Source organism: Schistocerca cancellata, chromosome 2, assembly GCF_023864275.1.
Source record: "Schistocerca cancellata isolate TAMUIC-IGC-003103 chromosome 2, iqSchCanc2.1, whole genome shotgun sequence".
Classification (NCBI taxonomy): domain Eukaryota; kingdom Metazoa; phylum Arthropoda; class Insecta; order Orthoptera; family Acrididae; genus Schistocerca; species Schistocerca cancellata.
In genome coordinates this window covers 744,420,154-744,434,429 of record NC_064627.1, presented here as the reverse complement: position 1 = coordinate 744,434,429, position 14,276 = coordinate 744,420,154, and the positions used below count along the sequence as shown (strand labels likewise).

Below are 14,276 nucleotides of genomic sequence, written 5' to 3'. Positions count from 1 at the left end.
TCTACTCACAGCGTATGTGCCATTTGGTAGGCCTATAATGGCAAACACCATACAAAAATTTCATCATAAGAACTGCACTAAATCCAGCACTTGTATTGCAGTGAATTATGTGCACTGTTGTACTTGTTCCCAATATATTAGTTCTGAAAGCCTAAAGACAAAAGGCATAATTTGCGATTTGAAGAACCTTGAAATATCTCCAAGCTGTCAGGCATCGCGTAGCTCACTTGTGCAGTTATTAATAATAACTGCAATATATTACTCATTTTCTGGAAGGTGGAATACATCTAGATATTTTGGCTCTTTTTTACATGACAAATTGCTTTATTAACAAGAACTTGCACCACAGATTATAGTTATTTTAAAAATTAAATATGAAACATTGCAACAGTTAAAATAACACTAAGTAGTAGTCCAACTGAAACACACAAGTATCCAAGCACTTTGTATCTTAACATTTCCTGTCCTCAAATTATTGTGTTAACATTGAAGAACTTGAAAAAAGTTCTCGCATGTACACAATTTGACATTGAAGACTGTGTGTGGATGAATAACTGTGGTATCAAACTGACACTCATAGCAGCCTTAGAATACTAAATTGTGATAAAGTCACAAAAATAGGCAGAGAAATAAAGCATGCAGTGTGTTATACTGAGTGCCATTGTAACCATATATATTTTCTCTCCCCCCCCCCCTCCCCCCTCTATGTAAGTACTCTTTTGATTTGTCAATTAATCCCGTGTTACAAAATAACATTTTAATTGACATCTATACCCTACAAGGCCACATTAAAGCTATCAGTACATCCATTTAAATGCACGTGTGATTCCAGCCCAATTTATTATGCATCCCCAAATAAGCTTATGGACGTAACTACTATACATGATAAAAATATAAGGGAAATTAATAAATTAATTTTTTTATGGAAATAATGTACTTTTTATCTATCAGAGCTGATCCAACTGTACTTACTTCCTCTTTGGGCACCTTTTTTTTTCTTTTTTAGATTATTCATTTATAGTTTTAAAGATAAATCAAGTCATAGACTAATGTCTATGGTTCTGAGTAGATAAAACTTTATCTAATGAAAAATAATAAAATACAATTGTTTCTTAACATGATCCAAACTGGGCTTGCTTCTATCTCAATTATTTTTGTGAATAAACAGTACTGGTGGTGGTGGTGGTTAGTGTTTAACGTCCCGTCGACAACAAGGTCATTAGAGACGGAGCGCAAGCTCGGGTTAGGGAAGGATTGGGAAGGAAATCGGCCGTGCCCTTTCAAAGGAACCATCCCGGCATTTGCCTGAAACAATTTAGGGGAATCACGGAAAACCTAAATCAGGATGGCTGGAGACGGGATTGAACCGTCGTCCTCCCGAATGCGAGTCCAGTGTGCTAAAAACAGTACTGAAACAATTAACCTACACGAATGTTCCAGCAGATCAACAAAAAATGATGCTGTTCGAAAATGCATACAAAAAGCCACAATTTCTGTGCGTGGTAGCTGCAGTCCTTGAGAGTAGTTCTTGCACTACTACTTTGTTCATTTGCTTACTCTTGCCATGACAACAGGACAGTTCAATATGTCTAGAGTCTATTGAGCAAGACAAATTCCCACCCACAGTTGATAGTGTTTACTGCAGAGTTACATAAATGCTTTGCATGATGTACTACATAAAAACAGCAATTAGAATGTTTGTGCATATAGATAACACTACTTGCTTCATGTTCCTGAAGACTCTCCTTCATGGTGGGATATCTGGAGCATTTCTCCCCAAACAAGAAATATAGCTTCAACAGTACAAAAGAAAAATGCTTTATTAACAATTACACAAACTACACAAATTTCACAAAAGGAAACTCTTCACAGAGTTATAATTTCCGGAAGAGTTCTTCACACCTAACTTATTTCACAAGTAGCCCCTACTTTTGATAAAGCTTCTTTCAATTTGTCTGCTTCATCCTTCCCAATGTCTGCTTTTACAACAACTGGAGCACTCTCAACAAACTTTTTAGCCTGTGGAACAAAAAGTAAAAGAACATGTTTGTATTTTTAACTTTTTAGCCTGTGGAACAAAAAGTAAAAGAACATGTTTGTATTTTTAATCATTTATTGCAATATAGTTTTCCTTAAAATAAAAAACCTGGTAATATAATGAGTCTGTATAAACTGTTCTGATTACTATTACATTCATCAATGTGTTTCTTTACCATGCAATTCATATAGTACCTTACAAGACAAATCCTTAATATACAAATATCATCTTTTCGGCAATCAATCTACGAAATCTCCAACTCAATTTCATTATACAAACCTCAAGAACAAAGTAACTTCTTAAATTATGTTTAGGTTATTTTGTATTTTTATGCTCTTCACTCTTAGAATGTAGGCCTACCACGCAAATATATACTGTCATCAGGAAGTAGTGAGTGGAGCTGTGGATGCTATAAAATGGAGTGCCACGTAGAGAAATCAGAAAATTACTGACATAGTCTTCTGTTAAGAGTTCAACTGAGAAGTGACAGCAGCAGAGGCAGCCAAAAACATTTGCACTGTGGACGGGGATAATGCCATTGGGTAGGGCATGACAAGAATGGTTTTCTCATTTTGAAGAGGATCATTTTGATGGTAGTGACTCTCCATGTTCAGGAAGACCTTTGGGGTTTGATGAAGATCATTTAAACACTTTAATCCACAATGATCCATACCAGGGTACTTGAGAACTGGCAAATGCGATTAACTGTGACTATTCCATCACGGTGTGACATTTGTGTCCGACAGGGAAGATTGAAATGTAGGGTGTATAGGTACTGTATGATCTAAGCCAAAATCACAAAAAACCACAGGTGGCCATATGTCCATCTCTGCTTGCTCGTCATATCAATTGGCTCATGAACAACAGTGGCCATTCCTACCTCGTATCATTACTGATGATGAGAAATGGTATCTTTATGCTGACATAAGAAAAAGAAAGGAACGACTGAGCCCAAACAAAGCAGCAACTCCCCATACAAAGACCTGTGCACATTCACAAAAGATAATGTTATGCAGCTGGTGGAACAGTGAGACTGTGGTGTACGACAAATTGCTTCTCTGCTGTGTAACCATCACTGCAGTTATTGACAGTAAAAAACTAAGATGTCTTCCAGATGCAATTCCTGAACAATAATGCCAGACTGTGTTCTGCTAGACTGACAACATGCAGGAGTTGGGAAGTCATTCTGTAGCCATCTTATTCATCTGACCTTGCACCCTTACATTTTCACCTTTTCCACCTTTATCGAGTAACTGTCAAGTAACTTCTTTCCTGGATGAAAATGTACTCCCAACATGGCTCAACAAGTTCTTTGCCTCAAAACAATGTGATTTCTACAGTCACACAATCGAAAAGTTATCCGAGAGTTGCAGACTTTTTTAAATAGTGAAGCAGAATGTATTATTGATAAAGTCTCTTATGTGCATCTGTTGTGTTTAATAAACTTTTGCACCAACCTAATACTTAGGGCTGGAAAAATAATTTCCCCAGGCAAGAGATATTACATAAATGTTTTGCAACATGGCCATAATTTCACCTACTCCTTCTATGTTGTCAATGAAAAAAAGAGCTAACAGAATTTAAAAGATAATGGCAAGTGCTTTACAGTGATAGTCTGGAGGGGAAATGTTATGTAATCACAATTATATGCCTAAGAGATTAATTGCCTAGGTTTTTAACAAAGTTCATGCTGCAGACCATATGAGAGGGTACCCAAAGAAAAAAAGAAAACTGAAATTATTTTTTAGAGCTATATATTTTCAAATTGTTTGCAAAACAACCTTATACCCTTCAAAATGTTCTCCAATACAACTAATGCATTTGTCCCACCGGTACTTCCACCGTTCGAAATATTTTTTGTAGTCATCTTTAGAAATGGCTGACAGCTCCTCCCTCATTTTTTTTCCCTTAACTTCTTCAATTTTGTCAAACTGGTGTCCTTTCATGCCCATTTTCATGCTTGGAAATAAGGAAAAGTCGCACGGAGCCAGGTCAGGTGAGTAAGGTGCACGAGCCAGCAGAACCACGGCATTTTTAGCCAAAAATTGTGCAGGTGGATTGTCGTGGTGGAAGAACCAGTATCCCATCTGCCACAAATTGGGTCTTTACAAATTGGGTCTTTTTGGACGAACACTGTTGTGCAACCTTCATAAAACAGTCTATGAGCACGAGCTCTCAAATTTTTTCAACACTTTCAACGATTTAGGCTGTTGATGGATGTCCAGAATGAGGTTTGTGATCAAATGATATGACACCATTTCTAAACTGAGCAAACCACTCATACACTTGAGTTTTCAATTGCGTCATCTTGGTAAGCTGTTTGCAGCATTAAAACTGTTTCAGCAGCATTTTTACTGAGTAGAAAACAAAATTTCACGGCTGCATATTGTTCACTTAACGTTGCCATCATAGAAAACTAAACAAGAACAAAAGCTGCTACCAAAACAATCAATGCAGATGAGAGGGGGGAAGGTGGGATGGAGAATTGTGACATGCTATCAATATCAGGTCATTATGGATGGAGATTGTACTGAAAAAGAGCACGCGAGGAACTGCAAAATTCACAACAAAACAATCCATTTGTGAAGTGTATCCAGAGTTTATGATTGTAGAGGGCTGTCTGAACAAACCAGCTCCTTTGCACAATGTGAGGAGGCATGTGTCTTAACAAATGTCACACACACAGTGAACATTACCTCCAAAAATGTTAAGACCACCAACACAATTAATGTGTGCAGAAACAGACACACATAACTGTAATACACTAGAACTTCTTGAACAGGTGTAGAATGATGCATTTTGGACACAATCAAGTTTCAACAAGATGCAACACTGATTTTTGCCAGTGTCACCTGGGAATACTTAAGTGATTTCTTCCCTCACAGGTGGACTGACAGATCATCCCAGAACCTCTGATCATCATGTTAACCAGGACACAGATTTTAATACAGGTGTACTGAATACTATGTACAACTGTGAAGTTAAAAACTTGCAGTTAATCTTGTTCAATCCAAGCTTGTGCTCTAATGCTTTTCATTTCCATTATTAGAATATCCTCATCAGCACAATGGATCACAACAAAAGTACCTAAATCAAATCTTAATACTAGTTAATGAAGAGCTTAAAACGTATAACAAAACTTTTGAATTTTTACCTGAACTAAGTTCATTCCTTCAAGTAAGTTCTTAACTTCTTTGATGAGAGCAACTTTCTGTTTTTCATCAAACTGTAAAAGTTTGACAGTAAAACTCGTCTTTACTGTTTTTGCTGCCATAGATTCATCATCCTGTAAAGTTAAAAATCAACAGATATTTTTTCGTCTCCAAAACAACATTATTACAGAAATGGAAATAAACTATAGGCATGCATGCACCCATACCTCTGCTTGAGAAGCTCCAGGAAATGCACCAACTGCCCCAACAGGCATAAGTGGTGCATCAGGTAAATTTAGTCGCTTTTTTAGAGCTTCACTCAATTCAGCAACTTCTAGTAAATTAAGTCTTGATATTGATGTAACAAGTTCCTCAATTTTTGGTGAAAGTGGTTTTGCAGCACCTTCTGAATGTGGAGGAACTATCTTCCCCTCAACATGTACTTCAGGTTGTGAAGCCTGATAGATAACACTCCTACAAACACAACACACATAACTATATCACCTAAAAAAGTGAATTTTTGAAATGTCATACAAAGATTCATTTAACAACCATGGTGAATGTATATTTCAAAGATTCATGTTACTATAGGGAATACACATCAACATCAAATTTCAGTTTGCCTGCAGTTATGGAGGCCAGCATGGTTTGTGACTTTTTATCCCCCCCAGAAATAAGAATAAGCTGCCTCAAATTTGGAATCAAGTGTAACACAATATATCGCAATGCTGATTTTCAGAGCAAATCAGTAGCGACAGCACGCTTGAGGACATCCCTCTGTACTTAATAAAAATACCACTGCTCTGGGCTTCGACGAACTGTTGACTCATTAAATTATTCACTGAAGGCCATATAGGTAATTTTCAGAACTGCTTATTTGCCAGCCCATGTTGCCCCTTTTCTAACTTGTCTACTTTTTCATTATGCATGATGCTTGCAACTGAATTCGTTAATAAGAAACTGACAACTTTTACTATTTCTTTTGCATCTACATCCATACTCCGCAATCCACCGGACGGTGTGTGGTGGAGGGTACCTTGAGTACCTCTATCGGTTCTCCCTTCTATTCCAGTCTCATATTGTTCATGGCAAGAAAGATTGTCAGTATGCCTCTGTGTGGGCTCTAATCTCTGATTTTATCATCATGGTCTCTCCGCGAGATATACGTAGAGGGGGAGCAATATACTGCTTGACTCCTTGGCCAAGGTATGTTCTTGAAACTTCAAGAAAAGCCCGTACTGAGCTACTGAGCATCTCTCTTGCAGAGTCTTCCACTGCAGTTTATCTATCATCTCTGTAACGCTTTCGTGATTACTAAATGATCCTGTAACGAAGCGCACTGCTCTCCGCTGAATCTTCTCTCTCTCTTCTGTCAACCCTATCTGGTACGGATCCCACACCGGTGAGCAGTATTCAAGCAGTGGGCGAACAAGTGTACAGTAACCTACTTCCTTTGTTTTCAGACTGCATTTCCTTAGGATTCTTCCAATGAATCTCACTCTGGCATTTGCTTTACCGAGGATTAATTTAAATGGTCATTCTATTTTAAATCACTCCTAATGCCTACTCTCAGATAATTTATGGAATTAACTGCTTCCAGTTGCTGACCCGCTATACTGTAGCTAAAAGATAAAGGATTTTTCTTTCTATGTATTCACAGCACATTACACTTGTCTACACTGAGATTCAATTGTCATTCCCTGCACCATGCGTCAATTCGTTGCAGATCCTCCTGCATTCAATACAATTTTCCACTGTTGCACCCTCTCGATATACTACAGCATCATCCACACAAAAAGCCTCAGTGAACTTCCAATGTTATCCACAAGGTCATGAATAGCAACGGTCCTACGACACTCCCCTGCGGCACACCTGAAATCACTCTTACTTCAGAAGACTTCTCTCCATTGAGAATGACATGCTGCGTTCTGTTATCTAGGAACTCTTCAATCCAATCACACAATTGGTCTGCTCTTACTTTGTTCATTAAACGACTGTGGGGAACTGTATCAAATGCCTTGCGGAAGACAAGAAACAAGGCATCTACCTGGGAACCTGTGTCTATGGCCCTCTGAGTCTCGTGGAGGAATAGCACGATCTGGGTTTCACACGATCATCTTTTTCAAAACCCATGCTGAGTCCTACAGAGTAGATTTCGAGTCTCCAGAAAAGTCATTATACTCGAACATAATACGTGTTCCAAAATTCTACAGCTGATCGACGCTAGAGATATAGGTCTATAGTTCTGCACATCTATTCGACGTCCCTTCTTGAAAACTGGCATGACCTGTGCCCTTTTCCAATCTTTTGGAATGCTACGCTCTTCTAGAGACCTACGGTACACCGCTGCAAGAAGGGGGCAAGTTCCTTCGTGAACTCTGAGTAAAATCGAACTGGTATCCCATCAGGTCCAGCAGCCCTTCCTCTTTTGAGCGATTTTAATTGTTTTTCTATCCCTCTGTCATCTATTTTGATATCTACCACTTTGTCATCTGTGCGACAATCTAGAGAAGGAACTACAGTGCAGTCTTCCTCTGTGAAACAGCTTTGGAAAAAGACATTTAGTATTTCGGCCTTAGTCTGTCATCCTCTGTTTCAGTACCATTTCGGTCACAGATTGTCTGGACATTTTGTTTTGATCCACCTACCGCTTTGACATAAGACCAAAATTTCTTACGATTTTCTGCCAAGTCAGTACATAGAACTTTACTTTCGAATTCATTGAACGCCTCTCGCATAGCTCTCCTCACACTACATTTCTCTTCGTGTAATTTTTGTTTGCCTGCAAGGCTTTGGCTATGTTTATGTTTGCTGTGAAGTTCCCTTTGCTTCCATAGCAGTTTTGTAACTCTGTTGTTGTACCACAGTGGCTCTTTTCCATCTCTTACAATCTTACTTGGCACATACTCATTTAATGCATATTGTATGATGGTTTTGAACTTTGTCCACTGATCCTCAACACTATCTGTACTCGAGATAAAACTTTAGTGCTGAGCCGTCAAGTACTCTGAAACCTGCTTTTTGTCACTTTTGCTAGAAAAATCTTCCTACCTTTTTTAATATTTCTATTTACAGCTGAAATCATCGATGCAGTAACCGCTTTATGATTGCTGATTCCCTGTTCTGTGTTAACTGTTTCAAATAGTTTGGGTCTGTTTGTCACCAGAAGGTCTAATATGTTATCACCACGAGTCAGTTCTCTGTTTAACTGCTGAAGGTAGTTTTCAGATAATGCACTTAAAAAAATTTCACTGGATTCTTTGTCCCTGCCACCGGTTATAAACGTTTGAGTCTCCCAGTCTATATCTGGTAAATTAAAATCTCCACCCAGAACTATAACATGGTCGGGAAATCTACTCAAAATATTTTTCAAATTTTCCTTCAGGTGCCCCGCCACAACAGCTGCTGAGCCAGGGGGCCTATAGAGACATCCAATTACCATGTTTGAGCCTGCTTTAACCACGACCTTCACCCAAATTATTTCACATTTTGGATCTCCGTCTATTTCCTTCGATACTATTGCTATTGTTTTTGCTTTTATTGCTATAAACAAACTGTCCAGCCTGTCTCTGCAGTATACATTCCAATCTGAGTTTAGAATTTCATTACTGTTTACATCTGGTTTCAGCCAACTTTCCGTCCCTAGTACTACGTGGGCATTGTGACTGTTTATTAATGAGAGCAGTTCTGGGACCTTTCTACAGATGCTCCTGCAATTTACTATTACCACATTAATATTGTTATTCCCTGTTGCGTTTTGCCTACTGCTACCTTGTCGTGTCTAAGGAGGTGTCTTGTCGGGCCTAGGGAGAGAATTCTCTAACCTAAAAAACCCACATGTGCACTCCACACGTACTCCACTACCCTTGTAGCCGCTTCCTGCGTGTAGTGCACACTGACCTATTCAGGGGGACTCTACATTTCTTCACCCGATGGTGGAGGTCGAGAAATTTGCACCCCAGATCTCCGCAGAATCATCTGAGCTTATGGTTTAAGCCTTCCACTCGGATCCAAACCAGAGGACCGCCATCGGTTGTGGGAATGATACTACAAATAGTTAGCTCAGATTCCACCCCGCGAGCGAGGCTTTCCGCCTTCACAAACTCCGCCAACCGTCTGTATGAACTGAGGATGACCTCTGAACCCAGATGGCAGGAGTCATTGGTGCCAACATGAGCAACAATTTGCAGTCAGGTGCACCCAGTGCTCTCTAACACCACCGGCAGGGCCTCCTCCACATCTCGGATGAGACCCCACAGCAATCAGACAAGAGTGAACACTGGCCTTCTTCCCCGACCTTTCTGCTATTTCCCTAAGGGGCTCCATCACCCGCCTAACACTGGATCTCCCAATCACTAATAAACCTCTCCCCCTGTGTGCCTGCTTGGACCTTGCTGACGGAGAGGCCACATGTCCACTCACAGGCAAAGGGGGCGATGCCACACGGCCAGGCTCCACATTGACACTCCGCCTCATGCGACAAGGAAAACACAGTTAATACTTAAATTTAAGTAGCTTGCTGCACAGGAGATGTGAAGCAGACTGCATCTATGACGACACTACTCCCACTGAACAATTAAGTAGTTCATATGTTATAGTTCATGTGAATTGCAGCTTTTGAAATTCTCTGATTGACTAATTATTAAGGCATTGAGGGCTTGAGCAGTCCTTATGCATTTAGTAACTTATATGATAACTAGTCTCAGACAAGTAAAATAAAGTTCCAGGTCATTTAGATCTTGTATGAGCTGAAGTCAAGAGGGAACTAGAAGGGACGAACTTTAGCATTTTCCATGGTTCTTATGCAACCAGCTGTACATACACAGCCAAAAGTCTGCCCTTGTGTTCTCCATGTACATAGCCCATGAGGAAAATGATATGTGTAACACACTGTATGCCTGTGCGTCTTCTTACACAGATCCCTATAATGGTGTAAATGAAAGTTGGTTCATTTCAATAATTCAATACTGAGGAGTGCCTGGCAAGTCAAAAACTTGACTACAGCGTCATTCTTTGCACAGGGTATTTTTCACAAAGATTTTCGATTATATTGATACAGGCATTTTTCCAGCTTCTGTCAAAGTGTTAGCTGGAGCTGAAGACATTACACCCAGTCATAGACAAACATTCTTGTACTAAAGTTTATCTACTAAAAACAAGTACTGCTAAATGGCACTGGTGTGTACCAGGCACCCATAATCTATGCAAAACCAAAGTATCAATTGGTACAATCAGAGTGATAAGCTACGGTAAGATGTTCCACATCCTGGCGGACTTCCTCATTACAGATCAATTGGAATGAAAGTAAATCTAATCTAATCTAAAAAAAAAAACATCAAACTCTGGAAACTAACCTAATAATATTTAAAGCTTGTTCATATGACTTAAAGACATTACACACGTGGTGACTCCAACTTAGATGAGAATCAATATGACTCCCAAATACCAAAGAATATACAGTTCATTGAAGTTTTGTGAAAATTGCTGGCTTGTGAATGGGATAATGGCTAGATTTCTTTGGTGATATCTGTAAGACAGATAAGTTACTACAATTTAAATGGCCTTAAATAGCCTTATTTGTGCTAATTGTATGCAGATGTCTGCTTATTGCAGCAGACTTATTGCAACAAGCAGCAGACTTGAAATTTGCAACTTGATGTCCAAATACTTCATATACAACAGAAATTGTTGGGATCCACGACAGTCTTATGACATTTACTTTACACATTGTTGCCTCCAGTAGGTTTTTATTTCCAATAATTGTTTGACACAACATATCCCTGCAGCACACTGCCATCTCCAGTTGTCTTGTCAGATTAGGTGACTCAACTACCACACTCAACAGAAACTTCGTAACAGAAAGGAGTGCATACTGCTCTAAGTAATGTTGGTAACAAGGTGTCATGCGAAGCTACCATTAGAAACACGAAGGGGCTGAGGGCAAAAACATGTAAAATACATAACGTTAAATGGTTTTAAGTATCAACCATTTCCATTCTAGTATAGATGAGTGTCAGAAAAAAATGAGCACATACTACGAATGGAGAAGCTGTTTCACAGAAATTAGCAATGGTTTCAATTTTTTTGTTGGAGATAAATACATCAATAAATTGCTATTTTGCCTTCTTATATAAAGACCCTTTACCAATGAGAGTCAAAAGCCTCCAGACAAAGGGCGCTCTCTGCTATAGAAGTTTCTCTTTTTTATTGTAGTTTGTGTGTACCCAAAATCTGACTACTAGATTAAGCAGTTGTACATTTAAGTTATATGCAACTGTGTTTATCAAGACTATTTATTGCACAATCAGATATCAGTATCTTGCAACAAACTTAAAGGGAATACAAGAGACCATAATAATTAGAGATATAATTTGGAAATGTGATACACAACCGAATTTCATGTCATTAGCTATTCTGACTTTTCAAGAAATCCCAGGTATCCACATTTAATATGCAGTGACATTCAGAATGTCATGACACCACCATGTTTGCAGGGCACAGATATTTATTGCCAGCACTACTTTTTCTCTCATCCAATTCCAAGGAAAATTTTGGAATAATCTCCTGCAGTGAGATGTGTACAACTTCAAGGTATGTACAGTGAATTATATTTTCATATACGCCCCCTATTGCCTGTTGACACTGCATCACTATTTCAGACCCCCTGCTAATGACTGCTGCACTAAATACTTGTTTTATCAGTCACATAATGTCTGGTCAATTTTAGTATCTCTTACCATTGTATAAATCTGTACTTTGTGAATAATATACACAATGCTCATGAAACCAAATTTAAGTTATGATGCCTCAACAGTTTTCACATTCGTCTCTGTTTGGTGCTCTCTTCCCAAAACATTTTTTTTTTCTGCCACTCTGTAACTGGAGTGGAGATGAGTGGACACGGTATATCACTCTGCAAAGGGGGCATTTCATTTAAGGGGAGAGACCAATAGGAAGCTGAACCCTAACTCAAATGTATACATTTCAGACTAGGAACCTTCTTACCCCAGTCTGCCTGTTCTTTGTCACTAGATCTCGTGGAACTAGAACAAAATTTGTTCACAAGGAAATGGATTAAGTTTGAATACCATGAAGAATGTCAGTCTGTAATATTATGACAATTTTGTTTCATACTGTACAGACTTACATTTATCTCCTGTCATACATTCTGATCCAACGAAAAAGTCACGGACAGCGAATTGTCAAGCACAAATATCCGAAGCTGCTACATAATGGGCCCTGATGGAAAAGAAAGGCGGCTGACGCAGAAAGTGCTGAGATGTGTAAATTGTTTACTTTGCACTGTGGTCACAGCTTAGTGATAATGCAGTACAGTAAAAACATCTGCACATCTTATTAATTATTGTTTAACATGATTACGTTGCCTGTCGTGAGTGCAGGAACAGATATCATTCTATATTCAATTACTTGAACTGCGGAATGATGTATTAAGTGAGACACATGCAAAATCTTGATTTTCAGTACTTACCATCTTGAAAAGCATCGCCAGTGCCTGATTGTTCCTCGAAAAAATATTTTTCCACTCTGCATCCCTTGAAAATTAACAGTAAAATTTGTATAAAGTTGTTCTTTTCTATGCACCGGCACTTTCAACGAAAACAAACTATATCAACCAACTGCCATATGTAGTATCGACTGAAGACTATCGATGTCCATTGCACAGTTCCCTGACTCATAAATCGGAAGTACGTCGACAAGACCACTCTTTCGTAATGAACAATCGCAGGTGGGCGAGTATAAGGCCGGGTTCACACACGCAACGTAAGTATCGCCACAAGTCAAGTCATTATGGAGTGGCGCTGTAAGCTACCGTTCACATAGGACGCCACAAATACTTCGTAATTGCACAGTTTGCGAAATGGCGTCACCTGTCTCAGCTGATAAAAAGGCTGCACATACTACTAAATAAGATGTTTTGGAAACATAATAATTGTAAAATATTACTTACCAAAGTGTTTCTCGTCTCTCTTGTCTTGACTACATGTTTTAAGAACCGGTCTGCATCATCAAACCAAGCAAGGCTGGCTTTATAAATACCGTTTGTAGACGCACCACTCTTAAGTGATTTCAGTACTTTTTTATGTTCTTTCATGTAAGCATTTCGAATGCTTCGAATTTTTAATTTTGTCGTAGCTACATCAATTCCAGGTACATATTCACGCATACTGTTCACTATTTCAATTAATGCAGCATCTCTCAAATTTCTGTTTTTGTATGACTCCCTTTTGTGATTCCAAAGGCATTCTCGTTGTTGATACACCACCAAGAATCTCATAATTGTTGCTGTTGACCACTTTTTCGACATATTAATAGCAAACGCACAAACAAAAGCATTATCTGCGAATGAATACGCACTAGAAAGGTTTGAATCCAGCCGCGAGGTAGCAATCGAATGACGTTATTCGATTGTGGACAAGGAAAAATGGCGCAACAAAGTAGAACCAAGTTCAACTTTTTGTGGCTTGACAAAAGTTGCGCTTCTTAAATGGCGCCACCGAAAACTAGGAGTTCACACATGCAACTACAAAGCAATAGCAGTTCGCCATAAGCAGTGGCGATACTTTTGTTACCTGTGTAAAGGCGTATGTACAAAAATTACTGGAAAGCTCAGGAGTTTATGTTGAGTTTATTGTGATGAAAAGGCAACAGAAAATGAAAACACAAGGCCACTGTGGGTAAAAAAGTGTCTAAAACAACAGAGGTACGAGAAATACAAAATGGCGGTGACGTTTTGTTTGCAAATTCCGAAATATGACAGGTGAGATTTAGATTTTTTGGTTACAAAACTACAGTCATAGGACTGGCAACAACATTTCGCTAGTTGGTAACCGGCGACTTATTTACCTGTTTGAACTAATTATTTCGCATTTCAAAGCAAAAGTATTCCGGTTTTTACTCCAGAAACAGAAATATTGGATTGGTGCATAAGTTCGAGGTGTTTTTCCGTAAGTTTAATAAATTATATCTCTGGCAGGAAACAAAGGGTGTTATTAGGAAAGAGACATGTATCAAGCTATCAGGCATCATCCAACTGGGAACTAATTACATGTGGGGTCCCACAAGGT

At 38.8% G+C, this 14,276-nt stretch overlaps 1 protein-coding gene across 1 annotated transcript; it reads right to left on the bottom strand.

Moving 5' to 3' along the window:
• Window positions 1-1,802: 1,802 nt before the first annotated feature.
• On the bottom strand, window positions 1,803-12,874 carry LOC126162552 (39S ribosomal protein L12, mitochondrial). Its single transcript, XM_049919135.1, has 4 exons — window positions 12,680-12,874; window positions 5,418-5,664; window positions 5,193-5,324; window positions 1,803-2,019 (listed from the first exon to the last, which is right to left on the bottom strand). The coding sequence occupies exons 1-4, from the start codon at window positions 12,739-12,741 to the stop codon at window positions 1,903-1,905; spliced, it is 558 nt and encodes a 185-aa protein (XP_049775092.1). The 5' UTR covers window positions 12,742-12,874; the 3' UTR covers window positions 1,803-1,902.
• Between the last annotated feature and the right edge of the window lie 1,402 nt (window positions 12,875-14,276).